Source organism: Heterocephalus glaber, unplaced genomic scaffold (genome assembly GCF_053883595.1).
Source record: "Heterocephalus glaber isolate CG9 unplaced genomic scaffold, H.glaber_assembly_v1.0 deba00001442, whole genome shotgun sequence".
NCBI lineage: Eukaryota > Metazoa > Chordata > Mammalia > Rodentia > Bathyergidae > Heterocephalus > Heterocephalus glaber.
The window spans coordinates 57,493,406-57,520,109 of NW_028258296.1; the positions used below are offsets into that span (position 1 = coordinate 57,493,406).

General features: G+C 47.7%; 3 protein-coding genes across 4 annotated transcripts; 2 read left to right on the forward strand and 1 right to left on the reverse strand.

Annotated features, from left to right (window-relative positions):
* Positions 1–150: 150 nt before the first annotated feature.
* On the reverse strand, positions 151–23,117 carry Lysmd1 (LysM domain containing 1). Of its 2 annotated transcripts, XR_205644.4 has the most exons (4): positions 22,323–23,117; positions 13,709–14,073; positions 13,113–13,318; positions 151–9,926 (listed from the first exon to the last, which is right to left on the reverse strand). XR_205644.4 is itself a non-coding variant. In XM_004854019.4 (3 exons), exons 1-3 carry the CDS (start codon positions 22,500–22,502, stop codon positions 13,180–13,182), a joined length of 684 nt encoding a protein of 227 aa, XP_004854076.1. In that variant the 5' UTR covers positions 22,503–23,117; the 3' UTR covers positions 12,018–13,179. The 2 variants fall into 2 exon arrangements, 1 of the variants encoding a protein (XP_004854076.1); XM_004854019.4 differs by lacking the exon at positions 151–9,926 and having other exon boundaries at positions 12,018–13,318.
* On the forward strand, positions 9,333–12,017 carry Tipe2 (TNF alpha induced protein 8 like 2). Its single transcript, XM_004854018.4, has 2 exons — positions 9,333–9,408; positions 10,964–12,017. The coding sequence occupies exon 2, from the start codon at positions 10,994–10,996 to the stop codon at positions 11,546–11,548; it is 555 nt and encodes a 184-aa protein (XP_004854075.1). The 5' UTR covers positions 9,333–9,408; positions 10,964–10,993; the 3' UTR covers positions 11,549–12,017.
* Positions 23,118–23,252: 135 nt separating the features above from the next.
* Scnm1 (sodium channel modifier 1) lies at positions 23,253–26,699 on the forward strand. The gene is made up of 7 exons (XM_004854020.3): positions 23,253–23,443; positions 23,701–23,771; positions 24,147–24,235; positions 24,324–24,421; positions 24,529–24,617; positions 26,016–26,210; positions 26,510–26,699. The coding sequence occupies exons 1-7, from the start codon at positions 23,393–23,395 to the stop codon at positions 26,607–26,609; spliced, it is 693 nt and encodes a 230-aa protein (XP_004854077.1). The 5' UTR covers positions 23,253–23,392; the 3' UTR covers positions 26,610–26,699.
* Positions 26,700–26,704: the final 5 nt, after the last annotated feature.

Here is a 26,704-nt window from a genome sequence, read left to right on the forward strand (position 1 = left end):
TGAGGGACCCGCCTCCGACACGGCCCCCCCGTTTGCCACGGCCAATCGTGTCCTTAGAAGCCTGTGATACCCCGCCTTCTCGCCGCCTCTCCGCCTATAGTGCTGCTCTGGGGCGGGGCGCCAGGAGTAGCGTCCACCCTGAGAGCCAGGCGGGAGGGTGAGTTGGAGACTAGAGACCCGCGGGAGGTGGAGAGACCCGAGGACAGTCGCCGAAGCCAGGACGGAGGAACACGAACACACACACACACACACACGCACGCACGCACGCACACACACACACAGAGAAACAGAGACAGGCTGGCAGGGGGAGGTTCAAGGAACAAATGTCACAAGAGAGGACGCAAGAGAAGCTTAGAAAAAGAGAGACAGGAAACCTGGGGGCCCTCTCTGGGCTGTCAGAGCCTGTGAGATCCCCCCACTTTCCTTCAAAGGCTTTGGCACCCCTGTTCCCTAGGGAGGCTTCGCCTCGCTCTGAATCCTCCCCAGCCCTGCGTTTCTCCTCCCTACGATTTTCACCTCTAAGTCCTTTCTCCCCACGTGCCTCCTCCTGTTGGTTCATCTTGACCCCAGTAAGGAGGGTGCGTATAGCTAGGGCCTTGAGGCCTGGGAAAGGGAAGTGTCCACAGGAGGTTTTCCATGTCCCTGTCATCGCCCTGCCCTCCTCAACTGTCAAAGCAAGATGGGATTGGGCCACCATGCCAGGGACCAAGGAGCCAGGAAACTATGGTGGCCAGCAGTCAGGCTGTTGGCTGATGGAAGGTGACAGGTGAGAGGGGCTGATGCCAAAAGAGAACTGTGGAGACCAAGACTAATGTGTTCAGATACTCCACAGAAAGAGGGACAGAGAGCCCTGAAAGATGGACCGTGAACAGCTGCCCTAACCCTGTGTGCTCCAGGGGCCCAGGACTAGTGATGTCCCACCCTGCCTGAGGGCCTCGACTTTCTCTAGACCTCGAGGCTGCTCCTGCTCCCTCCCTCCCCTTCTCCTAAGAATGTCTCTGAGGAGAAAGCAGGAGGCTACTGCAGACCATGGTGCTTGGCCTCCACCTTGGTATTGCCTGATAGGATTCTTCCCTGCGTGGGGTTGGGACAAAAGACATTCTCAAAATTCCCAGGAAAGTAGGTGGCCTGGGAGACACTGGCATTCCTGGAGAGTGTTACTGAGTGGGTACTTCACCCACATCTTGGTCTCTAGACTAGTGGACAGGAGAGGAAGGGGTTTACCATTTCTGCACCAGCCTTAAGCAGACTGGGATCAGAGCAGGTGGCATCACCAATTGGGTTAAGCCCCACAGCAAGCGCGCGCGCGCGCGCACACACACACACACACACTTAGAGACAGATACAGAGATTTAAGTCCAGGTGAGTCAGTAGAAATAGAATCAGAAACAATAGATAGAAATCTACACAAGATTAACTGCTAAAGTGTCTTGGATCCAAGGCAATACAGTGGACCACTGGATTAGCCAGGGATTATTTTAAAGGCTAGAAAGGAATTTGGGGAGAAAGATACATCAACATTTAGAGGAATCAGAGCCAGTGTGGTGGCACACACTTGTAATCCCAGAACTTTGGGGAGGCTGAGGCACGACAATTATAAATTTGAGCCTATCCTGGGCAATTTAGCAATTTAGCTACACCCTGTCTCAAAATAAAAAAGGGCTGGGGATATGGCTCAGTGCAAAGGCCCTGGGTTCAATCCCCAGTACTACCAAAAAAAAAAAAAGGAGGGCCAGGGATTTAGTTCAGTGGTTTTGCCGCCTGCTGCGCAAGCGCAAGGACCCGAGTTCAATCCCGATACCAAAAAAAAAGGAGAGTAGCTCAGTGATAGAGTGCTTGCCTAGCTTGTGACAAGACCCTGCATGGGTTTGGAAAGAAATGGATGAATCTGGGAGTTATTTCAAAAGACAAATCAAACCCAATTCTGTTCCTACTCTCCTGGTGTTCTGAAGAAAATCATACAGTCCCACAGAGTCTTCATAAATGCAGGATCTCATCTCCAGACTAGGAAAGTCACTCTCCTAATCCCCACTTGGAGCCACTTCAAATTGTCCTTCTTTTCTCTCAAGTTCCTTTCCTCACCACTCTGTACTCATCTCTGTAGAACTGACGTCCATCTTCAGAGAAATTAGAGCAATAAGGTGAGACTTCCAACTTTGGCCTCCTGCAGATGAACTCAGCTGCATTCTCACATCTCTCTCATACTGGTAGACAAGGCATTAAAATCTCCTGTCCACTGTACTGTACACTCCATGCAGTGTGTCTGTCCTGCCTGCCACAGTGTCCTTTCCATTCAGCATCGTGCCTGCACATAGTAGGTGTCAACCATTACCACATTAGCTGAACAAGTCTGTACTCTGAGTCTGTACAAGTCTGTACGCCTGCGTGGTGGCACATGCTTCTAATCCCAGCACTTGGGAGGCTGAGGCAGAATTGAGGCTTCAAGGCCAATTTGGGTTACACAGCATTTCTAGGCCAGCATGGAATATAGTGAGACCCTGTTAAAAAGAAAAAAAAAAAAAGACAAGTAGACAAGTTCAAGCCCAGCCCATGCACTTAGGGACTTAGTGAGACCCTATCTCAAAAAAAAAAATTAAATTAAATTAAAAAGGGTTATAGATGTAGCTCAGTATGAAGGCCGTGGCTTCCATCCTCCATATTGAAAATTCTGTACTGTTTCTCCTCGCAGTGCTGAATTTCACATCTTCAAATCCTTTATTTTTTATTCATTTTGGTACCGGGGATCAAACTTGGGTCCTTGCACTTGTGGGGCAGGCGGCAGAACCACTGAGCTAAATCCCCGGCCCTCCTTTATTTTATAACCTTTTATTTTCTGCTGACCTCTTCCTCTCAACACAAATACATGTATATCTCCCAGGTTGAAAGGAAAAACATTCCAAACTTCTCTTAATCCTCATCTGTATGTAGCCATCAGCTAATCTTTCTCCTTTCATAGCTAAGCTTCTAGTCATCTATGCTTACTTATTTTCATGATTCACATTCACTTCTGAATCTTTCTAATTTTTTTTTTTTTTGGTACCGGGAATCAAACTTGGGACCTTGCATTTACAAAGCAAGCAGTGGAACCACTGAGCTAAATCCCCGGCCCTGAATCTTTCTAATTTTTGCCCTCATAAACCCACTGACCGGTGACCTCCTCACTCTCTGCACAGCACTCCTGTCCCTCCTTTTGTCCTTTATGGCGCTTGACCCTGTTAACCTCTCCTTCCTTGAAATGTTCTCCTCTTTTGGCTCATGCAGTTCTTTTCTCTTGACAAAGACAATGAGCTTAATAAATTCTTAAAGTGAATGAATGTCTTCACTTCTATTAATATGCCTTTCCCTGACCACCCCTGGAGTGTGGGTGTTCCCGAGGGTCCCCTTCTCATGGGTCAGAATAATCCAGCTGGGCAGGTGGTATGTATTTGTAATCCCAGTGCTCTGGAGGCTGAGGCAGGAGACTCACAAGTTTGAGTCTGGCCTGAACTACAAAAAAAAAAAAAACAAAATAGATAATCCACACTAACAGTGACAATAACTCTGCTGCTCACCATCATTGTACACCCATGTAAACAATTGCTTGTTAGACACTTCCATTTGCGTTTCTCCATTAGTCTAAAGACAGGAAGTCTGTCTTTTATCTTTTTATCCTTAGCACTGACTCATAATGTCTGGCAGGCAGTAAGTAGAGGAAGAAATGAATGCATCGAAGATTAAAAGTAAAAAAAAAGATTAAAAGCTGGGAACTGTCTCTAGCTGGGTCAGGCTGGTCCTGTCTGATTGCTGGAAATCATCCTCTCGTGCTCTGGAACTGATAGCACAGCACTATCCCTGCCGGCTGCAACCTCCTTGAGGCCAGGCGGAGCTCGTGGAGCGTGGTTAGCACGTGGGGGGGCCGTGGGTTCAACTTTCAGTACCAAAAACCAAACCTCAGCTAAATCAAAGGCTGGCCGTGTTCTATTCTCAATATTTCTATGCTATTTCAACTTTTTTCTTTCTTCCTTTTTGGCGTTAGAGATCAAACCCAGGGCCTTGTGCATGCAAGACAAGTGCTCTGCCAATATACTATACCTGCAGACTTCATTCTGTTTCAAAAGGAGATTACTCAGAAAGGTATTATTAATCCCTTGTGGATTAGAGAGTGGTAAGAAGATTTGAAGTAAGTAAGACCTAGGTTCAGCTCTGGAGCAAGGCTTTGGATAAACTCTTTGGCGCTAAAGTAGTATGCTGTCTGTGATGGGCACATTACCTCCCTGCCTACTTCCCAGGACCAACTAAGATTTTGTGGTGAGATGATCTGTAAACTCAAAAGTGCTTCATGGGCAGGAGAGGTGGCCCACGCCTGTGATCCCAGCACTCAGGAGGCTGAAGCAGGAAAATTGCAGTGAGTTCCAGGCCAGCCTGAACTACACAGTGACTTTGTCTCAAAAGAACCAAAAAAACAAAGCTTCCTATATTTAAGACATTATCACTGTCCCATTTTCCGCTTACTCAGAGGCAGCACCATGAACCTCACCATCCAAGAACAGTGAGGACTTCAGGCTATCTGTGGTTCATGCTGTTCACTCCTCCTTTACTTGGCCAAACGTGTTGCAATGTTCAGTTGTCTGCTTTTCTGCTTTCCTAGTCTCCTTTTGCTGTGTTCATTCTGTCACCAGTGTTCTTATATCTAAAAGCACCTCTTTCTTCTTTTCATTTGCTACTAATTATATGCTGTGGATAAAGATTACTAGAAAGGGGTACAGAGGCCCGAGGATTTAGTTCAGTGGTTTCGCCACGTGCTGCACAAGCACAAGGACCGGAGTTCGATCCCTGGTACCAAAAGAAAAAAAAAAGAAAGAAAGAAATGGGTACAGATTAAGAGAAAATAAAACCTTCCCTAGGAACCCGGTAAATGAACATCATTACATGTGACTGCCGCTGTGCGACCATCCCCTCTCCCCCTTATCTCTTTTTTTTTTCCCCCTTATCTCTTGTTGGATGTATTTTGAATTTGTACTTTCAGAAAATATTTACTGAGCGCAGAAAAGCATCATCTCTGTCCCCGTCCAGTCCACAGTTGGGTGGGAAGGCAGTCTCTGAGATCACACAGGAGTGTGAGTCTAGAGGGCTGCACAGCAGAGGGGCTAAGGGAAGACAGGGTTTGCAGAGGAAACACACGGGAAAAGGATGTGTGGGAAGTGAGTTCTAGGCAGAGGGACAAGAAGTGGGAAGGTATACAGAACACAGGGACAAGTGGCAGGAGGTGGGGGAGAGACCACCACAAAGTGCTATAAGAAGTAAGAGAGCCACGGATGGTGGCGCAGGTCTGTGATCCCACTCAGGAGGCTGAGGCAGGAGGATCGCCATGAGTTTGAGGCCAGCCTGGGCCACACAGTGAGACTCTTTTTCCAAAACAAACAAACAAACAAAGTAAAATTGTAAGAGAAAATCAACAAGGGTGGAGCAGAGCACAAGAAGGGACTGAAGACAGATGGAGCAGGAAAGGTGAATAGGTAGAGTGAGGAGAATTCTGGGCTCAGAAACTATTACCGTATTTGTATCTTCTTGTAGTTTTGTTGCCTATTTATTTATTTATTTATTTATGGGGACTGAACCCAAGGCTTTTGCACTGAGCTACATTCCCATCCCATTTCCAATTTTATTTTTTGTACCAGGGATCGAACTCAGAACCTTGGGCTTGCAAGGCAGGTGCCGGCACCATTGAGCTAAGCCCCTGGCCCCTCCAATTTTTATTTTGAGATGAGGTCTTGCTAAGTTGCCCAGTCTAGGCTTGAACTTGAGATCCTCTTGCCTCAGCCTCCCAGAATGCTAGGATTCCAGGCAGGTGTGCAATCACCATGACTGGCTGCCTTTGTTCTTATTTTCCAAGTAGACTGTACATTTCCCTGTCTCTCCCCTATCTACATGTATCTTTCTTTTGTTTTGTTTTTTGGTACCAGGGATCCAACCTGGGTCCTTGAGCTTGCGCAGCAGGTGGCGAAACTACTGAGCTAAATCCCTGGCCCTCTTCATCTATCTTTCTTTTGCAGTGGAGATCAAACCCTATTAATGCTAGGCAAGCCCTCTACCACTGAACTATACTCCCTGCCCCAGTACATTTCTTACAAAAAGGACTTTTCTTTCCCTATGATTTTTGCTAGTGGTGCCTAGTATTGTCCAAAGTGTGTGATTAGTGTATTCATAGAGCAAACAGAAGTAGAATGCAGCCATGCTAGGCTATTTAAGTAATTAACTCAAAAGCTTGTGGGGCCGGGGATTTGGCTCAGTGGTTTCACCAGCTGTTGTGCAAGCACAAGGACCTGAGTTCGATCCCTGGTACCAAAAAATATCCCCCCAAAACTCAAAAGCTTGTGAGTTAATCATCAGAAAAAAACACATTCTTGAGAAACACAAATGGTCCTCATGCTGCCATTTCTAGATCTGTAACTTGGGGACAAGTTATTTTAACATGTTTAAGCCTCTGCTTTTTCATCATCAAAAAGGGTAGAGTGTAAAGATTAAATGAGATAGGGCCCGGGATTTAGCTCAGTGGTTCTGCCGCTTGCTTCGAAAGCACAAGGACCCGAGTTCAATCCCCTGTACCAAAAATAAATAAATAAATAAAGATTAAATGAGATATTTAAACCAGGTGTGGTGGTGCACACCTGTAATCTCAGGACTTGGGAGTCCGAGACAGAAGGAATACTGGAGTTCAAGGCCAGCCTGAACTACATAGCAAGACCCTGTGCAAAAAATAAATAAAAATAAATTTTTTGTTACCAGGAATCAAACTCAGGGCCTCATGCTTGCCAAGCAGGTGCTCTGCCACTGAGCTACATTCTTGGCCCCTAAAAATAAATTTTAAACAATTAAAAAATGAGACATTGGCTGGGGATTTAGCTCAGTGATTTCGCCACCTGCTGCACAAGCAGAACAACCTGAGTTCGATCCCCAGTTCCAAAAAAAAAAAGAGATGTTTACACATCTACACAGCACACCCCACAATGCCCGCTCCTTTCTCACTTCCTTCCCCAGAACTCTTAGCTCATTCATTTTCATCTGCCCTACACCTTACTCCACAGCTATCCTCTCTCCTCTGCATTTGCTAAGCCTCCCTCTCCTCTGGCTCCATTCTTAGCCTTCCAACATCCTCAGCTAAAAGCTAAAAATAGTCCCTCACTCAGTCCAGCTCCCCATTCCTAAAGCTTTCCATTTCTCTTCATCCCTCTGCCACCAAACTACTTAAAAGACTTGTCGACATTCCCAATCCAGGGCCGGGGATTTAGCTTAGTGGTTCCGCTGCCTGCCTCACAAGCGCAAGGTCCTGAGTTCGATCTCTGGTACAGAAAAAAAAAAAAAAATTCCCAATCCAAGTTGATCCCAGAGCTAGAGAATCAGCTCTGGATCCCAGGAGTGAGGAAGAGCGGTGGAAATAAGGAGACAGGGCCAATCACTGTTTCCGAGGAGCACCTTGGGCACTCTTCCACTTTGCATAACCAAGCAACTTCCCCGGCTTTCCCCTTCTTGAGCCTCTCTCCCATAGAGTCACCATATCCTGGGACCCTCGGGATAGCTCAGTGGTGGAGCACAGACTTGGCGAGGGCCCAAAGCCCCTCACCCTGTGCCAGGCCAGCTATATCATCCTGTCACTTATCAATACCCTTCCCCAACTACACATTTATTGAAGCATCTCACACATTCCCACTGAGCTAATTATTTTACTTCCCTGATCACTTTTAGAGTTTCCTCACTGCCTACAGGAAAGCCTTCAACTTTTTAGTTTGTTTTTTTTTTTAGGCAGAGTCTCACCAGATTGGCCTTGAACTCGAAATCCTCAGCATCCAGAGTGCATCCACTATGCCTGGCACAAGGCCTGAACTCTTGAGTAACTTCTTTAAAGTCAGTCACTGTCTCAACTTTTTCTTTCATCACTTATCTCTTAAAGAATGTATACTCCAGATATGCAGAATAAATCACTCCTTCCTGAAAATGTCTCATATTGTGATTATTCACTGTATGTGCTAATGCGGTTCCAGTCATCTGGGAATCACTTCTTTCCCATCTCTGGCTTTTAAATAGTTTAAATTTCCGGGGATGGTGGCACACACCTGTAACCCCAGCACTCTGGAGGCTGAAGCAGGATCACTGCAAGTTTGAGGCCAGTGTGAACTATATAGCAAGACCTTGTCTCAAAAAAAAAAAAGTTTAATCCTTTTTCTTTTCTGGAGTGTGTGTGTATGAGACAGGGTTTGGCTATATTGCCCAGGCTGGCCTTGAACTTGCAGTCCTCCTGGCTTAGCCCCACGATTATAAGTGGTTGAATCTATGACTCCAAGTCTACCTCCTCTAACCAATCAGGACTAATCTAAACTTGTAAGCTTCTTTACTCCTAAATCTTTTTTTTTTTTTGGTACTGGGGATCAAACTCGGGTCTTTGTGCTTGGGTGGCAAAACCACTGAGCTAAATCCCTGGGTCACTCCCATAATTCTTTTTTTTTTTTTGGTACCGGGGGATCGAACTCGGGTCCTTGCGCCTCCGCAGCAGGCAGCGAAACCACTGAGCTAAATCTCTGGCCTAATTAGTGGAATCATTTTGCTTTGCTTTCTTCCCCTCCAGAGTCTCCCTGTGTAGTTCAGGGTAGCCTTGAACGCTTGGCAATCCTCCTGCCTCAGCCTCCCAAGGGCTGGCATTACAGCCATGCATTGCCATGCCTGGCCTTCTCTGCTTGTTTTGAGATAGGGTCTAAGTGTGTAGTCCAGGCTGGCCTCGAATCCACCAGGCCCGGCTGTGTTATAAGACTGTAGTCGGCAAATATTTTTGTCACCTTCAAGAACTGTGACATCTCATTGGTGGGTCCCTGAAGGCTTCTTTCCTTAGTGCTTCAGTACAGTGCTGACACCTGCCGGTCACAGGTGGTTCGGCAGCCCTGGCCCCAGTGTTTCCACCCTCCAGTACTAAGGGCTGGGATACCTGCTAGCCACCTTCCAGGCAGGCACTGGACGATGCTCGTGATAATGTTGCCCCATAGTGCCACCCTTTCAAGCTTGAGAACTTTTTCCCCACTGACCCCCAACCCCAGTCCAATCAGTTTGGACTTTACATCCTGCCCAGTGCCACAGAAGTAGAATAGGGTCTCAAGGAGCTGGGCAGCAAGAAAGAACCAAGAAGTTTTGAGAGCAGGGATGTGCAATCCCTTTTCCCCACCTCGAAGTCAAGCGTATTTCCAACAGAGTCCTATTCCTCTCGACCTCTGTCTTATTTCGAGCTTTCTCTTGAGCCGGTGAGGAGGACCCGGAGGTTGAGCAGAGTAGGTAGGCGGGGCCTGCGGGTGGGGCTGGGCCAAAGGGCCTCTCACCCGGGAGCTTCTCCATTCTGTCAGCTCTCCCGGACATCCACACCAGACTGGCCCCCGTCCCTCGTGGCAGGTGAGGGACTGTCCATGACGAGGGTGGCTTCAGGGGGCTGGTGGCAGAAGGGTCTCTAGCTCCTTCAGCTTTAACGTTCCATATTGTGGAGCTCTAACTTGTAGAATTCTTGGGTCCCCAGTAGATCTTAGTTTTCCCATGGGGCAAGGCAGCCTTTGAAAGACCTGGCTTGGGATGGGGTTGGGTGTGGGGCTGAGGGGCAGGGTGGGCACGGGCAGCCGTGTGACAGATCTCAGAAATCTTGAGGCATGGAGAGATGGCGAGGACCAGAGGGAGAACAGAAGATCATAGGGAAGACCCAGGAGAGAGCGGGGGAGAGAGAAGGCAGTGAGGACAGTGGGGCGAAGTCGAGCTGCCAGAGGGGCAATGGGGAGCTGGCTAACAGAAAAGCGGAGGAGGAAGGAAGCCTCACTTGGAGCAACTGCGTCTTCCGGGCCTCTTCCAGCTGTGGAGCCGGGTCAGAAAGCCCTGGGGCAGGTCAGGAGCAGATCAGGGCTGCAGGCTCCTACTGGAATGCTCTGTGGGGAGGAGAAACCCTCGGGGTTACTGTCTCCCCTGCCTCTTCGGACTCCCAGTGTCCTTTGGAGGAGAGGGCGAGGCTGCTCTTCACTGCGGTCATAGCCACATCCTGCAGAGCAGGGGAGGGGGAAGTAAGAAGCAAAAACAACTAGAAGAAGCACAGGAGGGGGCCGTGGGGCGGGAACCTGGACCTCTGCAGCAGAAGCACCCAGCAGGGTTCTCAGTGCAGCCCGGAGCCCGCACACCTGCAGGCTGCTGCCCTGGAGGCCGAGTCCCAGCTGGGCGCGCCGAACGCGCAGCCTTGAAGACAGCGGTCCAGGGAGAAAGGGATCCTGGGATTACTTGACCTGAAACTCATTTTTATCATTTACTATGACTCCAGCCAACACGCTTCATTTCTCTTAACTTCAGTTTTCTCACGGTAAAATGGGGACACCTGTTTATACAGTTGGGGAGAGAGGCAGTTCACAAAAAACACTCGGCACACAGCAGGCTCTCAGCAAATGTTAGTTATTCTTATTAGGACTCCCAGGACCTGTTTCCACTTCTTTAAAGGCAACAACTGACATGGGCTCTCGGAGTCAGGAAATCAGTTGTGTCTGATCTCTGGTAAATAATTTTTTTTTTGGAACCAGGGATTGAACTCGGGTCCTTGTGCTTGCGCAGCAGGCGGCGAAACCACTGAGCTAGATCCCCGGCCCGTCTGGTAAATAATTTAACACAAGCCTCAGCTTATGGAGCGCAGGACCTATACCTGCTGGACAGAGGGTGCAGAGCCAGGGTCCCTGGGGTGGTGTGGGAGTGGCCTGTCAGCTAAGCCCCTCCTCTGGTGGAGGCTGCCTTCCCTGGGGCCTCCAGGGGGCCTAGCAGTGCTCCTCCAGATGCTCCTGTAACACTAAAGGAAAAGCAGGAGGGAGGCAGCAAAACACAGAGGACCCAGGAGGCGTAGGGGAAATGGGACAAAGTAACCAAAGAAGCAACAGAAAGGGAAAAGCCATTTCTCTTTTTCTAAGAAAGCCTGTGGCCTCTCTTCTAGCCACTGAGCGCATCCCCGTCCCCAGGGACCATGGAGTCCTTTAGCTCAAAGAGCCTGGCACTGCAGGTGGAGAAGAAGCTGCTGAGCAAGATGGCGGGCCGGTCTGTGGCTCACCTCTTCATCGATGAGACAAGCAGTGAGGTGCTGGACGAGCTCTACCGTGTGTCCAAGGACTACACGCATAGCCGGCCCCAGGCCCAGCGGGTCATCAAGGACCTGGTCAAGGTGGCGGTCAAGGTGGCCGTGCTGCATCGCAATGGCTGCTTTGGGCCTGAGGAGCTGGCCCTGGCTACTCGATTCCGCCAGAAGCTGCGGCAGGGCGCCATGACGGCGCTAAGCTTTGGGGAGGTGGACTTCACCTTTGAGGCCGCCGTGCTGGCTGGCCTGCTCACCGAGTGCCGAGATGTGCTGCTGGAGCTGGTAGGGCGCCACCTCACCCCCAAGTCCCACGGCCGCATCCGCCATGTGTTCGACCACTTCTCTGACCTGGGTCTGCTCACCGCTCTCTACGGGCCTGACTTCAGGCAGCACCTTGGCAAGATCTGTGATGGGCTCAGGAAGCTGCTGGATGAGGGAAAGCTCTGAGCCTGGACCAGGCCTTGTGCCTTGGCTGACCAGAAAACGACACACCGAGGGCTTCCTAACCCTGCTCTAGGCACTAGCGCTTCTCAGCCCCGGGCTTCATTCTCTCCCACCGGAGCCTCACTGCTGGGAGAGAAGACCCATGCGAGGGGGCCTCACTCCCACTCCAGCCCCAGCACAGGAAACAGCTGCCTGAAAAAGGCGAAGTGAAACTTGGATCTCTGTTCCTCCCACAAGGGACGTCTGAAACAGGGAAGGCCCCTCCCCTACAAACCAAAGGGGACAGAACCCACACAACCTCCTGGAGACACTAAGGACAGAAGCGGGGGGTGGGGGGGTGGCCCTTGGAGACACCCTGGCCCTCCAGCTCTAGGCACAGTGTGGACAGATACCAGAGGCTCTGTCCCAGGGTGCAGGAAGAAGGGGCAAGCCAGGGAGAGTCTCACTGGGGAAATAAAACTACTGAAACATGCACAGGCCTCAATGTTTAATCTCTCCAGCTTCTACACCTCAGTACCATCACAGGAAAGGAGGTATATACACGCCACTCGTCTCACCTCTCACCACTTCCAAACAGGAGGCTGAGGCATATTCCCAGTACGACTAAGCTTCCCTTGCCTACTTCTTCTGTTTGAGAAACAAAAAGCAAGCTGTGCTGCAGATCAGGGCTACAAGTCGCAAATAAATACACCGTGAGGAGCAAGGCATAGACAGGCTCTGGTGGGGGTGTGCAACAGAGACTCCCACGGCGACCTCCTCCTCCTCCACCGCCACGGCAGGCGACCTCCTTCCACCCCTCAGCCCCATGGCAGCCCGAGCAGAGGACGGGTTAGAAGGGTGAACGGGCAGAATGGACAGGTCAGATCCCTACTTTGCTGCTGGTTCTCGGAGCAAGAGTTGTGAAAAAGTCACATGGAAAAGGTTAGTCAAGACTGACCCCAAGCTAGGCATGGTGGTGCACACCTGTGATCGATCCCAGCTCTTGAGAGGCAGAGGCAGGAGGAGTGCCCTGAGTTCGAGGCCAGCATGAGCTATACAGTGAACTCAAGGCCAGCCTGCACTACAAAGTAAGACCCTGTCTCAAAAAACCAAGACTGGGACCAAATCCTTGTCCTTGAGACTGAGGAAAAGATTCCCTGTCCTCAGTGTCATGCTCAGCAAAGGAGCTGGGGAAGCTGGGGAACCAGCTGCCAATGGCTCACGGTTGTGGGCTATGGCAATCCCATTTTTAGGCTGAGAGTGGGAAGGAATTAGATATAGCAAATAAATATTACTCAATATAGCACCAAATAAATTAGGTAACAAAGTTGGAGCTGGGAAGTTGAAGGGAAGTCTCTGCTTCCTTGCTCTAAGGGCAGGGAATGGTCAGAGATAAGAAAGGCAGCAGGGATGTAAAAGCCACCCTAATCTCAAAGGACAGCTCCAGATTCAGCCAAGAACTGGGAAGGGATCTAGTCCTCATCTCCTACTTTTACCCCCCAAAATGCCCTCCAGCTCTTGATGGCCAGGAGGCTGGGGAAGATGGTCAGAGAGAGGCAGGCTGGGAAGCCATGTTCTTGAGCCTCACCTCAGGCTCCTCTCTCTCTCAAGCTGTTCCTTCCAAATCCTGCTTCCCTCAGTCACTTCAGGGGACATCAGAGTTTGAAGATCTCATCCTCCTGGTCCCGAAGTGTCCGAGTCCGAGAGGTCCGAGTCAGTGGCACAGGACCTAGGACTGCTCGTTGCTGCATCCTCGGGGAGCTCAGGTGGAAACGTGGGTCCTTCCCCGGCACCCTGTAGGTGAGGAAAGGGGGGAAAGAGTCACAGATCAATGGAAGAACTGAGGATGGGCCAGGAGGTACAGGGAAAGCTGTTGTCCTCTCCTGCTTCACGAGCTTTCTGCTCCAAGATGGTCTCAATATCATCTGGAAAAGTCTTAGCCCTAATGCTCCTGCATGGACCAAGAAAGCAGCAAGAACAATCAACTGTCTTACACCAGGAAACACAGAACCCAGCGTCCCAGCGCCTCAACCCCTCCAGCAGCCACAGGCTGTGCTCCGTCTCTGGGCCACCCAGGGAAAGGTCCGCCTCGCTTCTGCTGCTGCTGTCCTCATTTCCTTGTGCTCATGGGGAGGCTGGCCAGGGGTCTATGGAGCAACTTAGGAAGACTCACTCAGCACTCACCCACTTTCTCCTTTGCTCAGCTTCTGTGCAGCAACCTTCTTTGACAGGCTGATCTGTGAGTCAAGCTTCTTAAGGAAATCGGAGGCGGAGAGGTCATGGGTGGGCCCGGGGGAGTCCTGGCCAGGTGTGGGGAGGATGTCACCTTTGGTGCGCTCTGAACCCGGCTCTTGTTTACTGCTCTCAGCCGAGTGTGGCCATGAGTCACCCTTGCTTGGGCTCACCTCTTCCTCTCCATCTTTCTCTTCCTCAGAATCCAAACCATTGAACAGGTCTCTGGGCTCTGTCAGGATGGGGATGTAGAGGGTTTTCTTCAGGAAGATGGAGTCATTAGTATAAAGGCGGTTTGCACGCTTAATCTGTTCCATCTTTAAAAAAAGGTCACCAAAATTAATGACAGTAACAACTATCAATCTTATATAAAATCTCAAGCTTCTAAAAGTAATTATACAAGCCCAGTGTGGTGGCGCACGCGCATAATCCCAGTACCTGGGAGGCTGAGGCAGGGCTGTCACAAGTTTGAGGCCAGCCTGGGATACATAGTAAGACCCTGTCTCAAAAAATCAATAAAAGAGGGCCAGGGATTTAGCTCAGTGGTTCTGTCACCTGTCTCATAAGTGCAAGGTCCCGAGTTTGATTTCTGATACCAAAAAAAAAAAAAAAAATCAAAAGAAAGAAAGAAAAAGAGAGAAATAAAGCTGAGAAATCTTAAAAGCCTATATATAAAAATAACAAACTCATTACAAGTTAACATATACATGTTAATGAAAACTCTATTTTTCAAGACAAAACAAAAGTAGCGAGGACAGAGGCACTGCCTTGTGTTTTTGCAAATCACTTTAATGGCTGACCTAGCAGAGGGCAACAGGATTTCTCTGGCTGCTTCCACATTCAATCTGTTGCAATATCACACATCATGCAGTCCCTGGAAACACTGTACACTCATGAGAAATAACATCTCACTAGGAAAATAGTTCTGAGCTTGTGGGCCCAGGAGAGCATGGGACCTCAAGGTGAGAACCACTGTTAAAGGTAAAGGTAGGGCCGGGGATTTAGCTCAGCAGTTCCACCGCCTGCCTTGAAAGCACAAGGACCCAAGTTCAATCCCCAGTACCAAAAAAAAAAGATGGTGAATTTTGGGGCCAGGGATTTAGCTCAGTGGTTTCACCGCCTGCTGCACAAGCACAAGGACCCGAGTTCGATCCCCAGTACCCAAAAAAAAAAAAAAAAAAAAAAAAAAACCAAAACAAAGGTAAAGGTAAAGGCTCTGAAAGGTTAAGCTACTTGCTTAAGTTTATCTAGCAAGTGAATGATGGAGGCAGAACTAGAATCTTGGGCCTTTTCATTCCCTTTGGAAATGCTTTTCTTTTTCTTTTTTGGTACTGGGGATCAAACTCCAGACCTTGCGCTTGTGAGGCAGGCAACAGAACCACTGAGCTAAATCCCTGGCTGGAAATGCTTTTCACACTATACTAATTATTTCTTTTATCAGATTTTAATTTTGTACCTATTTATTCATCATGGAGTAAGTGACTGGCATCACTGTCTACCTGGCCTTGCAAGGCAGAAATATCAGTGTTGGGCTGGGATGTAGCTCAGTGCCAGAGTGTTTGCTTAGAAAAATCAATGGCAAAAAAGCCGGGTGTGGTGGCACACACCTGTGATTCCAGCACTTGGGAGGCTGAGGCAGGAGGATGGATCACTGTTGAATTTGAGGCCAGCCTGGGTGGGCTACTTGGCGAGTTCAAGCCTAGTCTGAATTAGAGAGACAGAATTTACTGTCTCAAAATAAACAAACCAAGAAGAGGAGGAGGAGGAGGAAGAAAGAAATATCAGTATCACCTTTAACAAATAATTTTTTTTTCTGATACTACTAGAGTTTGAGCCCAAGGCCTTCACACTAACCTATATTCCCAGCCCTTTTTCTTTATCTCAAGACAGGGTCACACTAAATTGCTAAATTGCACAGACTGATCTTGAACTTGCAATCTTCCTGTCTCAGCCTCCCAGAGTGCTGGGATTACAAGTGTGAGCCATTATGCCTGGCTTAATTTATACTTTTATCACCCATACCAAACTGGTCAACAAAAGCTTTTTAAAAATCTGGGGTCTTGGAGCCAGTCATGGTAGTGCCTACCTACAATCCCAGCACTCTGGGAGGATGGGGCAGGAGAATCCCAAGTTAGAGCTCACTCTGGGCAAACTGCAAGACACTGTCTCAAAAACTAGAAGAGGTTGGGGATAAGGCCAGGTGTGGTGGCGCATGCCTGAATCCCAGCACTAGAAAGGCTGAGGCAAGAGGATTGCTGTGAGTTCGAGGCCAACCTGGACTACATAATGAGTTCAAGGCCACCCTGAACTATTACATAGCAAGACCCTGTTTTAAACCCTTCCCCTCAGAAAAGGTCTGGGGATTATAGCTCAGTGTGAAACCCATGGGTTCAATCTGGGGGCTATGGATCCAGCTAAGTGATACAGTACTTGCCTAGTATGTGCAAGATTCTGGGTTCAATCACCAGGACTGCAAAAATGAAAAGAAATGCCAGGCATAGTGGTGAACCTGTAATACCAGCACTCTGGGGAACTGAGGCAGCAGGATCACAAGTTCATCTAGCCTAGATAACTTAGTGAAAAACTGGGACGCTGTCTTAGAAAGCAAAAGTCGTGGGCCAGGGATTTAGCTCTGTGGTACCATGTCTGCCTTGCAAGCACAAGGTCCTGAGTTCAATCCCTGGTACTGAAAAAAAAAAAAAAAATACAGACCAAAAACAAAAGTGGTACCAGGTATGGTGGGGCATGCCTGTAATCCCAGCACTTAGGAGCCTGGGACAGGAGGACTGCTGTGAGTTCAGGGCCAGCCTGGGCTACATAGTGAGTTCAAAATCAGCCTGAACTACACAGTGAGACCTCGTCTCAAAAAAAAAAAAAACAAGCACGGGGCTGGAGATTTAGCTCGGTGGTTCCAGTGCCTGCCTTGAAAGCACAAGGTCCAGAGTTCGATCCCCAGTACAAAAAAAAAAAAAAAAAAAAGGCAAAAGTAAAGTGGTAGCCGGGCATGGTGGCGCACACCTGTAATCCCAGCACTTGGGAGGCTGAAGCAGGAGGATCACCACAAACTTGAGGCCCGCCCGGGCTCCATAATGAGACCCTATCTCAAAAAACTAACAAACAAAACAAACAAACAAACAAAGGCTGGTGGTATCACCCAGTGAAAAGGGCCTGGGTTCAATCTTCAGTATCCACAAAACAAATCTTTCCATCTTGTCTCATCTTCATGTCGACTGCTGTCACTTTAGAACAGAACCTTCTCAGCTGGGTTATCTTCCCCTTTCATTTCTACTCATGTCCTTCTTGACATCCTTCTAGAATAACGCCTCTGGTTAACCCACTAGCCTCCTTATTGTAAACCTCCCATGGCTTATCACTGGCTAAAAGATAAAATCCAAGTCAGCATTCAAGGCTTTCTCAGTCTAGCTCCCAAAGGAAACCCCCAGCCTTGTCTCTTTTGTCACCTGTGCAGTTTGCTACCCTGAACTTTTCATTTTACTTTGAAGATTCCATAATCTTTCACATTTTTGTGTTTTTATTCATCCTGAAATCACACTGATCCCCTTCCCTGCTTGGAAAATTTCTACTCATCAACTATTGACACCTTTGTGGGACCCTCTTCAGGGCTCTCAATGCAGCCGGAAAGGACTGCTGTAAGAATACTTGCCCCATGCCTGTGGGGGCCAAGGGTGAAGCTCAGTGCAAAAATCCAAGTTCAATCCCCAGTGCTGCAAAAATAAACAACAGACCAACCTGCCCTATGAGCTGGGTACAGCTCTGTGGTAGAATGCTTGCCTAGTACAGCAAGGCTCTGGGTTTGATCCCTACTACTGCACAAACCAAGACCAGAACCAAACAAACAACTCCGCCCTATTATACAGTTAGTCACTTCTTTGCCTAAACCATGTGAGTCCTTTAAGGGCAGAGATAACTTGTTGTCTCTGTATCCCTAAGGTATGCTTTAGTATTCTACACAGTTTGGCATATAACAGGGGGTTATAAAAAGTATTTATTCATGAATAAATGAGACAATAAAATATAGCACCTCATACTATTTATTTATTGGTACCGGGGATCAAACTCAGGACCTTGCGCTTGCAAGGCAGGTAGTGGAACCACTGAGCTAAATCCCTGGCCCCCAGAGTGTCAGTTTTACTATGACTTCATCTTATATTGGCACCAGTCTGGAAAATCGTATTTCTTGTATCTGTCAAATATAAAAGCTTTTTCTGCCCTAGGGGAAGATTATTACAGTAAACTTGACAAAATCTTAGAAGGCCTTTAAAAATAAAATCAGATTAATGGAATTAATTTGGAATTATTTTATTTTATTGGGTTTTTTGTTTGTTTTTTGTCCTGCTACGTAGTTCAGGCTGGTCTTAAACTAACTGTGTAGTCCAGACTGGCCTCAAACTTGCAGTTATCCTCCTGCTTCAGCTTCCCAAGTGCTGGGATTACAAGTGTGAAGCATCACACCCAGCTTTTATTGTTCTTTTGAGATAAGGTCTTGCTGTATAGTCCAGGCTGGCCTAGAACTTGCAAATTTCCTGCCTCACCCTCCACCAATTGCAACACTCAGCAATCTGAATGATTTTAAAAAGTTAAAATTGTCTTGTACTTTTGAACATGACAAATACTTCGATGCTATCAAAAACATTTTTTTTTTGGTACTGGGGCTCGAACTCAGGACCTTGCACTTATGAGGCAAGCGAGGTGCCACTGAGCTAAATCCCTGGCCCCGATGCTATCAATTTTATTTGCCTAGATTACATCATAGCTCCCTTCCAGCTCCAAGATGTTATGAATAACATGAGTTTTGTGGTGCTTTTATTATTGGCCAGAGGGATGCTAGGCCATCACCCCAGTCTTTCTTTCTTTTTTGGTACTGGGAATCGAACTCAGAACCTTGTGCTTGCAAGGCAGGCAGCAGAACCACTGAGCTAAATCCCCAGCCCAGCCCTTTTATTTTTATTTTGAGACAGGCTCTCACTATGAAGTTCAGGCTGGGCGTGAAGTCACTATGTAGCCCAGGCTGGCCTGGAGCTCACAGTGATCCTCCTGCCTCAGCCTCCTGGGCACTAGGATTACAATCATGTGGCACCATGCCCAGTTTATCTTTAAATGAGAGTAATTATACCCACCTCATATTCTGATGAAGATAACCTGAGATAATACAGTATAAAGCCTGGTATATATTAAGTGTTCCTTAATTGGTAGGTAGGTAACAACTTAAGCAATTATCATTAAATATACATTTTCTTCATTTAAAAAATGGCGAACTAAGGTTCCAGACAGGGGCAGCAACTCAGCTCATAAGCAGAAGAATAAAACCAGAACACAAGACTCTTCTTAACTAGACTACAGAGCTTTTTGGGGGGGGGGGTGTACTGGGGATCGAACTTGGGTCCTTGCGCTTGCACAGCAGGCAATGAAACCACTGAGCTAAATCCCCAGCCCATTTTTTGCTGTTTTTTTGTTTTGTTTTGTTTTTTATTTTATTTATTTATTTATTTTAGACTACAGAGCTTTTCCAGGGGTATACAACAGTCTCAGAAGCCAGACACTGTGGTACATGTTGGTAATCCTAGCTACTCAGGAGGCTGATACAGGAGGATCACAAGTTGGAGCCCAGCCTGGGCAACTTCTGAGAGCCTATCTTAAAAGGGGTGGAGTGTAGCTCAGTCATAGAATATTGCTTTAGCATGGAGGAGGCCTTGGGTTCAATCCCCAGCACCAGGGTGGGGGTGGGGGATGTCTTAATAGTCAATTGCTGATTCCCTGCATGACCCAGTTTCTTGTTCCCTCCCCTCCCCCCTCCCCCTCCCCCTCCCCCTCCCCCTCCCTCTCCTCTTTTGGTACTGGGTATCGAACTTGGGACCTTGGGCTTGCAAGGCAGGCATGGTGCCACTGAGCTAAACTCCTGGCCCCTTTTTTCTTTCTTTTTTCTGTGCTGAGGATTTAACTCAGGACTTTGCTTATGCTAGGTACAAGCTCTTCTGCTGAGCTACACCCCCAGCCCTATTGTTTGAGACAGAGTCTCCTCAGGTCCCTAAATTACCCAGGCTGGCTTCAAATGTGTGTCCACCAAGCCCAGCCCCAAGTTCCCTTAACACAGTGTATAAGCCCCTGTGGTTGCCTTGCACTTTCATACCCAATTCATTTGCTCAGCCCATCTCCTCGACTTGAAATATTCTGTCTTTCATTCTTTCTCTTTCTCTCTGTCTTTTTAAATTTCAAAACTGGGGATTATTCCTCCGCCTGGCTTACAAGCGCAAGGTCCCGAGTTTGATCTCCAGGACCAAAAACAGAAAAAACCTGGGGATTAAACCCAGGGCCTTTTGGACTGAGCTATATCCACAGCCCTTTTTATTTTTTATTTTGAAAACAGGGTCTCACTAAGTCACTAAATGCATAGGTTCAAATTTGCAATCCTCCTGCCTCGGCAATGCAGAATGCTGGAATTACATGAATGTGCCTCCATGCCCAGCTGGAAATGTTTTCTTTCCTATACTCCCAATTTCCATGTGTGAAAAAGTTAGCCACATTTTTAATTAATTAAATAAAATCTTTTAATAAATTAAGAAGAGGGCTGGGGATTTAGCTCAGTGGTTCTGGCGCCTGCCTTGCAAGCATAAGGTCCCCGAGTTTGATCCCCGGTACCAAAAAAATTAATTAATTAATTAATTAAGAAGAGATGACAAAAAACTAGAAGGCAGATTTTTAGAGATTGGGAAGGGGATGGCGGAGGCAGGAGGAAAGGAGAGGGAAATGGGGACAAAAATCAAAATATGTTATATACATGTATCAAAATGAACTTCATTATTCTGTATCACTAATATGCACCCAAAAGGGGGTGGTCTCTTGATCTTCTATTTGCTGGTACCTATGCCAGAATCTAAAGATATAAAATTAAAAAGAAATAGTTCTACTGGGCATGGCATCAGATGCCTGTAATCCCAGCACTCAGGAGGCTGACACAGGAACATCCTTGGGAGTTCAAGATCACCCTGGGCCACATAGTGAGTTAAGCCCAGCCTGAACTACATAGTGAGACACTGCCTCAAAAAAACAAAAAAAAGGGGGGGAGGTGGCAATGGCTGAAGATGCATGTAGCTCACCAGTAGAGTGCCCCGGGTTGGATCCTCTAAGGGAACCACCCTAAAAGAAAGGAAATAGTTTCTAATCTTTTTTTTTTTTGGTACCAGGGATCAAACTTAGGACCTTGCACTTTGGAGGCAGGTGGTGGAACCACTGAGCTAAATCCCGGCCCAAAAGTTTCTACCCTTAAGGAGCACAGATGTCATTGGAAAGATAAACACCTGTATTGCATAGGTTTGTAAAGGGAACACAGAAGTTTCTAAGCTTTTCAAGGCCTATAGTGATGAAGCCCTTAAAACCTGCACAGATGTCTACCCCATTCTTCCTTCCAAGTAAAAAATCTTCTTTTCTGATTTTCCCCGTTAATACCAATACAAACTCACCACGTTCTGTCATAATTATTCTGTCCCTGTATATTTCTCATTAGATTGAAAATTACATGAGCAGCAACTGTATATTTAACTCTCAAAAAAACCTACCATAGTGCTTTATTTGTTTGTTTGTTTATTTGGTACCGGGGATCCAACTCGGGACCTTGCGCTTGGGAGGCAGGCGGCGGAACCACTGAGCTAAATCCCCAGACCCATAGTGCTTTAAATATAGCAAGCACAAAAATTCTGGCTAAATCCAACAATTGTTGTACAAAATGGAGCTGGAAATTGGGGACAATCTCAAGACCATTAATGCAATATATTTTTATTTATATATTTATTGGTTAAAAAAAGAAAAATAATTTATCCAAAGCGAGCTAATGCAGTATATTTTTATTTCTCTAATTTTACTCTCTAGGCATGACCTGAAATAGGATAGAATTGGGATAGAGAGGACCTGTTTTGCACCTTACAAGTAGGAAACAGAACGAGAGTGGGCCGGGGATTTAGCTCAGTGGTTCCCGGGGCTGCCTCGAAAGCGCAAGGTCCTGAGTTTGATCCCCAGTACCAAAAAAAAAAAAAAAAAGAACGAGAGATACGCACTTTAGGGACTTAGAACTAAAAACCAGCTCTTCATTATTTGCTGTCAATATTTAATCAGTCTCAATTAAATTTTGTCTATGTGGTTAATAGTAGCTTTAGAGTCAGACAGATCTTTTTGAATTCCAACTCTGACAGTTATTTGACCTTGGTCAAATCGGTTAACCAATCTAAGTCTCAAGTTTCTTCATCTGCAAAAAAAACAATAGTTGTACACTTGATAGGGGTGCGAGGGTCAAATAGGTTAATATACTATACATAAAGCTCCCAGCATGGTATCTGGCATAATAAATAGGAGCTGTTCCTCTCTATTGGGTAGTGGAACAGGATCAGTCCCAACCAGGCAGTGGAACACAGAGAAGGAAAAACAAAACATATAAAGGCAGAACAGACCACAGCACGATTTAAAAAAACGTCAGGGGAGGCTGCCTACATTCTCTTGAGGATCACTACAATCTCCCCTCAATGGTTATTTACCCCCACAGTCCTGGAAGACTCACCGTCACTCCGTATTTGAGTGCTAGTCCAGCTAGGGTGTCTCCGGGCTTCAGCTGATGTTCCAGGCGTCTTTCCCTCACCGGGGAGCAGGCTGACTGCACCAGGCTTCCATAAGAGCGAGCCCGGCTCCCTTGAAGCAGCCCTGAGCCCCCGAGGGGCGGCTGTCTAGAGGGAGAAGCCATGTCCTCACTAGCTGGGCTTGCAACTGAGGGAGGCCGGGCTAAGTGAACGACGGTGACGGCCCGAACTCAGGGAATGGATATTCAGGGTATTCCTTTGCCCTGTCTCTTCTTTCCTGAGTCTTCCCGCTTCCCCCGCACAAGTCCGCCCTCTTCCCCTCCTGGCTTCTCCCTCCTCCAAGCGCCTTACTCACAAATCTGTCTCCTGAGTATTCGGTCTCCGTCTTGGTCTCCTCCAGCACCCCTCTGACCTTCGAGCCCTCACACCTCCTCGCTACCCTGACCTCTGACCTTAGAACCGTAGTCACCCTCCGCAACACTTTTCCTCAGTTTCCCTCCAAGTCCGGTAGCTGGGCCTCAGGGTGCCCCCATATCCTGGCTCCGCCTTGTCCCAGGGTTCGTCCGCTAGGGTCAGGAACAAATCGGGCCCACCCCAGGTAGGTTATGGCCGCAGACGCAGCGCGTGAGGATTGCGAGAATTTACACTTTCCAGTCTGAGATCCTCAAGGGCTCTCCCCGCACCAGTCAGGTCACACCCTCAAACTCGGGCTCTACATCTAGGTTCTTGTCTCTCCGAAAGCCTCAAAGCCGCCAAGATGCAAGGGCCGGGATCCAGCTGAGCCGCAAATTTTTGGAAAAAGACTTCATTCCCCAAAAGGCTTCGCGCCTGCGGGGTCGCAGGGCACGATAGGAAATGCAGTCCGGGTAGCACGCTGGAGGCGGGCTTTCCGGATCGCGGAGTGCATGCAGGGAAGCGCGCCCCGGAAGTACGAAAACCAAATGGAAAGAGACCGGAAGAAGGAAAGGAGCAATCCCACTCCTCCTACGGTATCCCGAAGGAGTTGCGAAGTTGGCCCGAGAGAATTGTATCATTTCTGGGATTCAAAGTCGTGATGTCTTTCAAGAGGGAAGGAGACGATTGGAGTCAGCTCAATGTGCTCAAAGTAAGCTCGAGTGGAGAGGGTCTGGAGCAGCTTCAGCTGCCCTTCGAAGACTAAGAAGGAGCTTTGTTTTGTTGCTCTGGCAACTGCTGGGGAGAGGTAGATAGGGAACCAGAACTGGGCAGTGATCCCTTCTCTATATGACTGTTGTTCTTCCCATGATCCTTATTCCTTTTGACTCCTCATTCCTGTTATTTCCCTTCCTCTCATCCTTTCAATGCCACTGATCCTTTCTGGACTTCTTTTCCTACCCCCTGCAGAAACGAAGAGTTGGAGATTTGCTGGCCAGTTACATCCCAGAGGATGAAGCGCTGATGCTACGGGATGGACGGTGAGAGCGAGAGATAAATTAACCCCGAGGGTTCCGCGGTTAGACCCTCAACAAACGTTTGCTATGAAGGAGAGCGGGGGGGATCTAGAATTTTTTGGTCTTTTCTTTTCTTTCCTTCCTTCCTTCCTTCTTTCTTTTTGGGTACCGAGGATCGAACTTCGGACCTTGCGCTTGTGAGATAGGCGGCAGAACCACTGAGCTAAATCCCCGGCCCTTAGAATTTTTTGGAAGGAAGTGAAAAGACTGGAAGAGGAGACTAGGAAACCTGGGAGTTAGGTTTTGGAAAGGACTTCTAGGATAAGGGTGCGCCCTACCCGCCACGGCAAGAATCCCCTCTGTCCTTGGGCTTATTATCTTCTTTCCCTCCCTTCTCAGCTTTGCTTGTGCCATCTGTCCTCATCGACCTGTACTGGACACACTGGCCATGCTGACTGCCCACCGTGCAGGCAAGAAGCATTTATCTAGTAAGTGAGGGAAGACAGGGGATAGAGAATAAACTCTGCAGTCCGTCCTTGCTGCTATGTTTTTAATTCTCTTTCCTTTTCTCCTCAGGCTTGCAGCTTTTCTATGGTAAGAAGCAGCCAGGAAAGGAATCGGAGCGAAATCCAAGACCACAGAATGAATTGAGGACGGAAGAGACCAAACCTGAGGTAACCAGAGGGGGAACAGTGTTTTCCAAGAAGGACCGTGCTGCACACAACACATTTAAAGGATTCTTGCTTCTGAAGGCCCTAACTTGGTCTCTCATCTCTACCAGGCTCCTCTGCTAACTCAGACTCGACTGATCACCCAGAGTGCTCTGCATAGAGCTCCCCACTATAACAGTTGCTGCCGCCGGAAGCACAGGTCTGTGGGCAGGGTGGGAAAGGTCGAGGTAGGAAAGGACAGGAGATAGATGCCCCTACAGTTATTGTTTCCCACAATAGTTTGGGCGTGGTGGTGCACACTCGAGGAGGCTGAGGCAGGAAGATCACAAGTTTGAGCTCAGCCTGAGCAATTTAGTGACTTAATGAAACCCTGTCTCAGAATAAAATTGGGCTGGGGATATAGCTCAGTATGAAGGCCCTGGGTTCAAGCCTCAGTACTGCAAAAAAATAAAGTAAGTGTTTTCCAACTTGCATTCTAAGGAATACTAGTGTTCAGGATATGTTAATTGGTGTTCCAGAAAAAAAAAAATTAACGGTATATTTTAAAGCCTGTACAAAGTCTTTTTTTTTTTTTCTTGTACTAGGGATTGATCCCAGAGCCTTTGCACTGAGTTTTATCCCAAGCTCCCTCCACCCATATTTGTTTTGGCTTTTGGAGACAAAGTCTCCCTATGCAGTTCCGGCTGGTCATGAACTTACTATATAGCTCAGGATGGCCTTGAACTTTCAGCAATCCTGTTTCAGCTTCCCAACGCCCCTCCCTTTTTTTTTTTTAGTACTGGGGATCAAACTCGGGACCTTGCGCTTTCGAGGCAGGCGGCAGAACCACAGAGCTAAATCCCTGGCCCCCCATCTCTTTTTATTATTTTAGAGACAAGATATTCCTAAGTAACCCAGGCTGGGATCAAACTTGCAATCCTTCTGCCTACGCATCCTGAGTAATTGGGACTATGTATTCATGTGCCACCATGCCCAGCTGTACAAAATCTTTTCCCTTTCTTTTTTTTGGTACTGGGCATCAAACTTGGGACCTTGTGCTTGCGAGGCAGGTAGCAGAACCACTGAGCTAAATCCTCGGCCCCAGCTGTACAAAATCTTAAGATTTAAAAATTTTTATTTATTTATTTATTTATTTTTGGTACCGGGGATCGAACTCGGGTACTTATGTTTGCAAGGCAGGCAGCGGAACCACTGAGCTAAATCCCCGGCCCAAAATTTTTAATTTTAATACAGCTTTTCCCAATTTATATTCCAAAATCCTTTTTATGCAGAACATTTATTATGAGGCGAGCATGGCGGCACATGCCTGTAATCCCAGGACTCAGGAGGCTGAGTCAGGAGAATGTGAATTTGAGGCCAGCCTGAGCTACATAGTGAGACCCCTGTCTCAAAATGTAAACAAGGGCCAGGGATTTAGCTCAATGGTTCCGCTGCCTGCCTCACAAGTGCAAGGTCCTGAGTTCGATCCCCGGTACCAGAAAAAAAAAATATATCTTGAGGAACATAGTTTAAGAAACACTGCTCTAAGGAGTTGGAAGTCAGAAGAGTTGGTGTTTTCCTTCACTGCTTCTACAGGCTTTGATTCTTCTCTACACAGACCAGAAGCCCCTGGTCCCTCAGACTCCCACTCCCCTTTGCCAGCCCGAGAGATTGAGCTCCAGAGTGAGAGGATCAGCAGGGAACCAGAGCCTGAGCCTGGCCTGCAGGCTAAGGAGTCAGCCACTGCCTCAGACCCTGCACCCATGAGCCCCACAAGAAAACGAGCCCTGGACCATTACCTCACCCTTCGAAGGTGGGTATGCCAGTCACTGTCCTAAGATTTTCTCCCCATCCCTCCTTTCTTCTAACCTAGCTAGTTTTTTTTAAATATTAATTTTTTTGAGACTGTCTCACTATGTATCCCAGGCTGGCCTTGAGCTAGCTAGCTATGTAGTCCAGGCTGGTCTCAAACTTGCAGTCCTCCTGCCTCAGCCTGCCATGTACTGGGATTACAGGTGTGCACCACCAGGCCTGGTTCCAGTTGTTTGTTTTTATTGCCACTAACTTTTTATAAACTTCTTTCCTAACCAGTTCTGTTTTCTTCGTTTCCAGCTCTGGATGGATCCCAGATGGACAAGGTCGATGGATAAAAGATGAAAATGTTGAGTTTGACTCGGATGAGGAGGAACCCCCTGATCTCCCCTTGGACTGACAACTTTTTTTCTCCATTTGTTTCACAAATAAACCACCATGGGCGCTGGGAGCCTAACTTTGCTCAAGTCAGGTTCCTTGTCCAATCAGGCTTTC

Coding starts and splice junctions, on each gene's coding strand:
- Lysmd1 (XM_004854019.4), bottom strand. CDS start 22,502: ATGGCTTCTCCCTCTAGACAGCCGCCCCTCGGGGGCTCAGGGCTGCTT. Junction 14,074..22,322: donor CACTCAAATACGGAGTGACG/GTGAGTCTTCCA, acceptor CTTTTTTTAAAG/ATGGAACAGATTAAGCGTGC. Junction 13,319..13,708: donor CTGAGCAAAGGAGAAAGTGG/GTGAGTGCTGAG, acceptor CCTCACCTACAG/GGTGCCGGGGAAGGACCCAC.
- Tipe2 (XM_004854018.4), top strand. CDS start 10,994: ATGGAGTCCTTTAGCTCAAAGAGCCTGGCACTGCAGGTGGAGAAGAAG.
- Scnm1 (XM_004854020.3), top strand. CDS start 23,393: ATGTCTTTCAAGAGGGAAGGAGACGATTGGAGTCAGCTCAATGTGCTC. Junction 24,618..26,015: donor TGCTGCCGCCGGAAGCACAG/GTCTGTGGGCAG, acceptor TTCTCTACACAG/ACCAGAAGCCCCTGGTCCCT. Junction 26,211..26,509: donor CATTACCTCACCCTTCGAAG/GTGGGTATGCCA, acceptor CTTCGTTTCCAG/CTCTGGATGGATCCCAGATG.